Genomic DNA, 8,137 nt, shown 5'->3' with positions numbered 1-8,137 from the left:
TTGAGGCAGTACCACCGATTCACAATTACAAATGACAACTCTGTATCTATACAGTAGATTGCTTTCACCGCGTCGTTTAAATATTGTACATAAATGAGACTGCAATATTTGTGTACAGATAACAACCGATAAATTATTAACCCTTTGAGTTCCACGTGAATTTGTCAAAATCGCATCGAAAATTGCCAATCAATCCTTTTTACTCATCATAATGACCGGTAATGTTTAGCTTATATAGGAAATATAATCTTTTTTTTTACCCAACATTTTCTATTTGAATTCATATAACAAATGGGAGCGAATATTTTGAACATCTGTCACAGAGATGTTGGCACGCAAAGGGTTAATATGCATCTTCTCCTGTTATGGGGGGGTCCATGCTTACAAACATGTCTGCGTTCTGTGCAAAACATCAGCATATGTTTAACTTTTCCCCTGTGATGTCATTGACACCCCTGTCCCTGCCAACTGGCTAATGCTATGAGGAGGAAATGCAGATTGATCAAACAAGATTTGTCCCAGCTAGCGAGCCAGAAGATAAACAGTGATTTCATTTAACTGCGCCGAGCACGCAAGACACAGGAGGTGCGCGTATATCCTGAAACTTTATAGGCTGCCACTTGGCACAGAGCACAATCCGTTGTGAGCCCCTCTGGCAATAAGGGTAAATTATATCCTCCTCATCCTCCTGACATTTCTTTGAACATTTAGCGTAACCCGTTTGGTTAATATTTGCATTTATTTGGTTTGAAAATTAAATCCTCTCTACAGATCCTGTTCAGGAGAGCTGTGTCCACATTCAGTGCCAATAAAACACAGCTAAGAAAAAACCCCATTGCTACTGTTAAAAGCAAATACCAAGGCTGAGCTTTAGTATTACACTGATATATTATGAAACCCTGCACAATGTGTTTCTTCCATAGGCAAAACTGGAGGTCGGCAGATAGAGATATTGGGGACAAAAGCAAAAAAGGAGCAAGTAACTGACCACCTGAGTAACACTGTGCTGCACTGCAGGTGGGGCAGATGTAATGGGGCATACACATGGGGCGATTTTAGAGCATTTTTCTAAGCGATCTGACTTAATTTGACTAGATTGCTTAAAAAATGCCCCTACATAGCTCCGTGTGTAGGGGCCATAGGGATGGCCGGTCAGGGACAGCGTTCTCACCAGAGAACACTGGCCTTAACAGATTGCTCAGCACAGATCTAGCATCTCTCAGCAAAATCTCTACGTGTAGGACCCATAACATGTGCAAAGAGATTTAGATTTGGGAGGGGTGCGTCCTAGTGCAAATGTAAATTGCAGCGTACAAAATAAAGCTGTCCAGCATCTGTGGGTTACATGCAAAAGCAGCCAGCATTTGCCCTGCATGCAATTTGCCCTGCCCTACATTTCTTGTTAAAACCTTCTTTTAAATTGTAATTGTTTTTTTAAAATAAAAATAGTTTTCTCATTTTCAAAATTAAATTCTAAAGGTAAAATTGCCTGTTAAACAAACTATGTCCACTACAAATTCAACTTGTTAAGTAATGATCAAGGCAAAAGGATATTCAGAAAAGGTCTAGAAATAGGTTTAAAAAAAATGGCTTTTATTTTATTTGTTATTTATTTGTAACATCTACTTTTGGAAGCCTGCTTATTTAGCCCTTGTTGCCTATACTGTAGTTTCCTGGAGACTCCTGCATTATTGTGAGGACTCCCAGAGAAGGATACTCTCCTTTAAGGCATCTGACTAGCCTATGAAATTAGCAGGAGGCGGTTATAATGATACAAATTGTATCATCAAACGCAGCGCATTCCTTACGCCGCTGCAACATATTTAGTCTATACCGTAGGTTAGATCAGAGGTTTCTACTCAGGGCACCCCAGCAGTCCAGATTATAAGTATATCCATGCATGACCACAGGTGACTAAATTTATGCCTCAGCCAATCTGATGTAGCCATCTGTGCTGGGCCATAGATATACAGAAACCTAGACCACTGGGGTGCCTTGAGGACTGCATTTTTAACCTCTGGGTAATATGATTATCTCAGCTCCAAGGAAGCCGACTATACCAGCATATATTTTCAGTAGAGTGGCTTGTGTAAGTAGAGCTTGCGTAGCCACTGCAGTCCATGCTGGGTTCTCATTGGGTGATGTATCGTTAACGATATACTGTATATATATTGTGCAAATTGTCAAGTGTGTAGGCTAAATAACATTATCGATCATTAACAAACCCCCCTGTTGTCCCTACATGCAGCTCAATGTTGACTATACAGTCATTGATGTATGTACAGGGGGCAGGTGATATTACTGACCGATATCGTGTACGATATCTGCTCGCCTGTGGCACCAAACCATATATGGATGTGATTTAACATTTACATCGTGAAATGTCTACATTCAGCAAACCAACCCTGCAGACTACAGTCCCCTGCATGCTCTGTGGGGACTGCAGTCTGAGCTAATTCACCAAGCTGTGAAAAGCTAGAGGCTCCAGGTGTGCCAGGAAGGGAACTGCACCCCAGCATGATGGCCATACATGCACTGTAGGTAAGCTGGGTCTGAACCCAGATAACACTCGCATTAATAGTCACTCACCACTGGGATTGGCTGTTTTCAGAGACGCTTACCCAGCTGGAGTTTTATTTTTTATTACGGCCCTGAAAACTAATTTCCCATCTCGCAATTTGTGGCAATAAGAAAGTATAGTCTTTATAGTCAAAATACAAAGGGTCATGTGTGTGTGTGTGTGTGTGTGTGTGTGTGTGTGTGTGTGTGTGTGTGTGTGTGTGTACGTGTACACACACACACAGGTTGCACGCAAATACACTGGTAACTCAATACATATAGTTTACATGTACTTTCCTACCTAGTAATTTTATTACATTATCTAACCCGTAAAGCCCTTTTTTTACAATGATAGCAAAAAGATTAAATAACAATGATAATGCAATATTAATATGAAAAAACTATTGCAGACCACTATGCTACCCTTCTCGGTGCCTTAGTTCCGAAATGACCCACATCCCTAAAAGTTTTAGCCACAAATACCTGCACCTAGCCCTATACTCTCCACAAATAATCAGCATTATAATCAGGACAGCCCAGTAAAGTGCACATGATTGGTCATAAAAGCGACATTTCTCCGGTACCTAGGTGAATCTACTGTATATGTTCTTAGTAAAATAGAGTCTTATATCTCTCTGAAATGTGCCTAATAGTGAAATAGAAAGAGTCCCTGGTGTCAGACATCAGCTGCCCTGTCTGAAGCTGTGGATTTGCGTTGAGTACTTTTCTAAGTGTTCATCATTGTCTTCCTCGCTGTGCAGTTGCTGGTAGTGCTGGTACAATTTCCCACCGCCCCTTGTGTCGGTGTCCTGCACACCAGGTAGGCATCCACTGGACATGTTCAGTATGGTAGCAGTTAAAGTATTTATATAATTCTTGGCTAATGTGAGTGTCTCGATTTTGGAGAGTTTCTTCTCTGCTCTGACGTGCGGGATGACTTCTCTTAGCGCCTGGAAGGCATTGTTCAGCTTATGCATGCGTTGCCTCTCACGTTCATTGCTCTCCAGCCTGCGGACACTGTGTTCCTTACCCTGGGGCGGTTGTCTTTTTCTCCTGCTTGTGCTTTTACTCGAATCCTGGTTCTTGTCTTTATTCTTCTCTTTGTAGACGTAACACTTATCATTATCGTCCTCGCTTGACGTTTGCTGGGCCGGGCTGTCGTCATCTTCCAGATCAATTTCCAGCCTCCGTCTTGCTGCTCTTGCCTTCGTCTTCATGTTTTACAGAAAGTATGACTGATATATTGATGTTGTTCCCAGATTGTGTCTTCTGGCTATATACATTAAATTCTGCAAAAACACATGAGTAGGTTAGAAACTTTTTTCTGTACACCTGTTTAATACTGAAAATTCACCGAAAAACTAAATAACAATTACATATGTATTTTTTGGAACCATTTTTTCCTTTTGGCTTTATTACAGCACTTACAATGAACCCATTTTAATAATAATTTACCTTTTATTATCATAACAAAATACTCAATGCAATCAAGCAACCAGAACAAGCCTATAATTAACTCTTTAAGCTAAGGACACTGGGCAGATGTATTAAGCCTGGAGAAGAGATCAAATCAAAGGTGATAACGCACCAGCCTATCAGCTCCTAACTTTCAAGTTACAGACTGGGTTTTAAAAATGATAGTTGGGAGCTGATTGGCCGGTGTGTTATCACCTTCGATTTTATCTCTTTGCTGGGATTAATTTATCTACCCCATTGTCATTAAAGTTTCCTAGAATTGATAAGCATATGAATCAATCAGTAGAGTATGGCAGCGATGAATATTGGAAAACTGCATTTTATAAACCCATCGTTTCTTTATTTTACTCTTTAATTGAAATAATTATTGTCCCTATATCGTTATATTTAGATGTTCGTAATGTCTTGTTAATTTTCATTCTCAGCTTGCTAATGGTCAGTTAAAAATGCAACAACCAATACTCCATGGCAGTGATTCCCAAACCGGTCCTCCGTGGACGCGCCGCACCTGGCATATGCACAAGTGCAGAAATGACCCTGCGCACCCAGCATTGATGCCCTTGTGAATATTAGGGTCCGTGCGAACGGACCAGAATAAGGCCCTGTATACACAGAAATGAGTAGTAACCTTTTAGCATGGTTTTAACAATTAATTTCCTACTACAGATGGAGCCGGGCTCCCTGTTGCTGGCGAATCGCTAGAACGTCACCGCTGGCGATCCGCCAGCAGCCCGGCTCTCATCTGCCTGAGACGCACGCGCGTCTCAGTGTCCGTGCGCCGGGGCGACGGGACCCTGTCCGTCTCCGCTTCAGGGAGACGGACAGGGTTAGGGGGGGTGCGGGGAGGCGGTGGGGACCCCGGGTGACCGCCAACAAGCCGGCGGGGACCCGGGGGAAGCCGTCGGAAGGGGACGTGCGCGTGCGTCCCCTCTCGCAAATATAGATTGCCGTGGCGGGGGATGGCGGATGGCGTCGCCATCGCCATCCCCTGCAAAGAAGAGCCCGGCTCCATCTGTATGTTCTTTTTTGTTTGTATTGTAATTTGTGTGGATTTTTATATCCTATAATATTTGCACTGTATCTGTATGGTACTTTGTTAGTACTGCAGACCCATTGTGGTGCCCTGTAAATGAAGAATAAATAAACAGTGGTTCCCAAACTGTACCTAGACATAATGGGGTGCAGTGAGGCTCTTGCAGGGGTGCCTCTGGTTGGTGGTCCTGGACTATATCAAATTATTTATGGTCAAAGTGATAGGTGAAATCAGTGCTGTTGGCAGCCAATCAGAAAAAAATTGTGAACAATCAGAACCACTACTGTGCACCACTACATGCACCACCATATATTACATACATACCACATGAAAAGCCTGTGTTTGTCCCTCTGCACCTTACTCTGTAGGACTGTAGGAGACCTCACAGGCTCAGTGATGCCTCTGATTAAAAACCCTCCCATGACTAGGCTGCTGCTGCTGCCCTCCATGGGCCTGAGAAGCATGTAATAAGCTCCACCAATCAGAGCTCAGCCCTCTTGTGCAAAGTTTCATGGGACTTAGTCAACTCCCAGTAATGCACTGCACACTTGTGCAGTCAGTGTGCCTTGGCTCCCGATGCTCATCACCATTAATCATTAATCATTTTTTTTAAATACATGCCAACCACAGGGGGCCCCTAGCTAGAGGGGGGCCCAGGGGTATTGACCCCTTTGCCCCCCCCCTTTAAACCGGCCCTGCTATAGGGTGCAGTGTTTCAGGAAAGTTTGGGAACCACTGGTCTATGCCTATAATCTGTCACTTTCCTGCACACAGATCCCAAATCCAGTATTCCGGCAAACAGAAAAGCATTAGACTGCAGGAGAATACATGACGAGTTTATGTACAAGGACGGAGCACAGCAACAGAAATCTCATTAAAAACAGTTTTCAAACAAATGAAATAGATACAAAAATCTGTCTTTGATTTCTGATTTGTAATCACAACAGAAATAAACATTGTACAATATATCCTCACTGCTATCTTATCTGACTCCTACCGTGCCCATGTTCACAGCTCTAAATGCATTTAATAAGCTGGTAAATAGAAATAGCTGATAGCAAAATGCTTTACTTAAAAGTCACTATCTGTTTCCATTCTACAACCTGAAGAGGTCAGTGGCAATACTAATGCTGGGTGGTACACACCAGAACGATCATGATTGTGAGCAGATCGTGAGACGATCGTATGATGGTCGCAGGATCTGTTGCATACGATCCGATCACGATCTGAATCTAGTTGAATGGATCTTTTACAAATCCTGACTGCAGCAGGTAGGATCTGCAAAACTACCAAACGCCCAGCGGGGACGCGCATCGGATCAGAATCAGATCCAAAACATGCCCGATTTACATACAATCGGTCAAGATTGCATCGAAATTGGGGGAACTGAGGCCAAATCGTTCTGGTGTGTACCCAGCATAGCTCAGGTTGCTTACCGCCAGACTGTCCCGCTTTGGATGGGACACAGAGCTATTTTAACAGAATTGTAGGCCCTGGGCTTAGTGCATGGGGGCCCATACACACTCAGGGGGTGATTTGGTCAGGAACGCTAGGGCATGATCGAGAAGTACACTGCGTCCTCCCTGCGATGAGATAGCCACTGCCCAGTCTAACTGAAATCCCACCCCATGCAAGCCTGTGAATGGCCTGCAAAAATATTGACGGTCTCATATCAGATGCAAATCCATCCATACCTCACCATCGAATGAGCTGACATCAAAATGCTCGTGTGACAGCCATAAACGCTGGCATCCTGACAATCACCTGGGGTACGGCCAGCAATTAAAGAAGTAGCAGGACGGCCTCCCAGATGCACACTGCGATCCGTATGCATGTTCAGTCATTTCGATAATCACCTGCACTGTAAATTGCAGCCATGCGATCAGGTCTGAATGACCCCCGCCTTCCCCCCCAATCACAGGAACCAATAGAAGAAGAAAAAATAATATACCCCTTCAACAGTCCCCCATGACAGACCCAACATGCTTCTATACAGTGATTGGCTTTCAGCACTCTAGGCATCCTCCAATCAGCATGCTGATAGCCATTCACTGTTTGGCTGCAGGCTGAGATGCAGATAAATAATGCTACCTCGCCTGTCCCTGCTCATAGGCCCCTAGAATTGTGGGGCCTTGGGCAGCTATACAGTTCTATACAATAAAATGTCCATATGAAGACAGTCAAGCTTTTTGGGAGCTGTCGCACTACACTTCCCTATTTTTCAATGTTCATTTCTGAGAGAAACCCGAGGAGGATACGCTGATGAGCACGTCAAGGGGCAAGGATGGACTATGATGTCATCAAGCCCTGCCCCATTCAAACCATTTGCGGGTCTATGAAAAAGGGGTGGAGCTAAAATATGGCAAAATTATATGATTTTCATCATGTTAGCTCCTCCCCTCCACAATTTCCACATTTGTATTGGAGCCTGAGAGGGGTACAGGGGGATTGGGGAGTGTGCAGGAGACATGACCATCATTACTGGGGGCAGGAGGGTCACCCAGTTTGTGGGAGCCTCCTGGCCATTCCTCGGGGGTAGGCAAGTATGTGTCCTACCTGTGGGCTGTAGGTGAATAGATGCTGTGTGGGGTTACAGTGCGATGTCTCTGTGAGTGTTGGATACACCCCCACTTTGTGATGAAAATGAGCAGCTGTTGCGTCGACTAGTGCCACTGTGGACAGGTTTAAGAGTGTTTTGCACAGTGCATATGGATTCATTCATTCGTCTAAATTGTAGCGTCTGCATTTCGGGCACCCCCTTTGATAGCGGTGTGCTGAGTTTAGACGGAATTAGACGCTACGCTGATAACGTAGCGCTGCGCTGATAACGTAGCGCTGCGCTGAGAACAGCTAGAGCGGCATGCGCCCAGAGTCTGGCAGGCTGCCAAGTTTCAAACAGACTGTGCGCGTGGCGGCGTCGTGAAACTACACAAGTACCTTTTTTTTTTAGGGAGGGTTCCCCACTAGGCAAGTTTTTTCCAGGGAGGGCTCCCCCCAAAAAACGCACCGCTGTAATCTCCGGATCCGGGCAGCGCGGCTGAACACTTTATCAGCCGCTGCCCGGCCCGG

General features: G+C 44.5%; 1 protein-coding gene across 1 annotated transcript; it reads right to left on the bottom strand.

Moving 5' to 3' along the window:
* Positions 1–374: 374 nt before the first annotated feature.
* Positions 375–3,846, bottom strand: LOC146056817 (class A basic helix-loop-helix protein 15-like). The gene has a single exon (XM_083168451.1). It carries the CDS (start codon positions 3,774–3,776, stop codon positions 3,243–3,245), a length of 534 nt encoding a protein of 177 aa, XP_083024577.1. The 5' UTR covers positions 3,777–3,846; the 3' UTR covers positions 375–3,242.
* Between the last annotated feature and the right edge of the window lie 4,291 nt (positions 3,847–8,137).

The sequence above is a fragment of the Crinia signifera genome, unplaced genomic scaffold, assembly GCF_055691185.1.
Source record: "Crinia signifera unplaced genomic scaffold, ASM5569118v1 HAP2_SCAFFOLD_916, whole genome shotgun sequence".
In the NCBI taxonomy this organism is placed as follows: domain Eukaryota; kingdom Metazoa; phylum Chordata; class Amphibia; order Anura; family Myobatrachidae; genus Crinia; species Crinia signifera.
The sequence above is the reverse complement of the archived record's forward strand: the minus strand, read 5'-3'. Positions and strand labels throughout refer to the sequence as shown.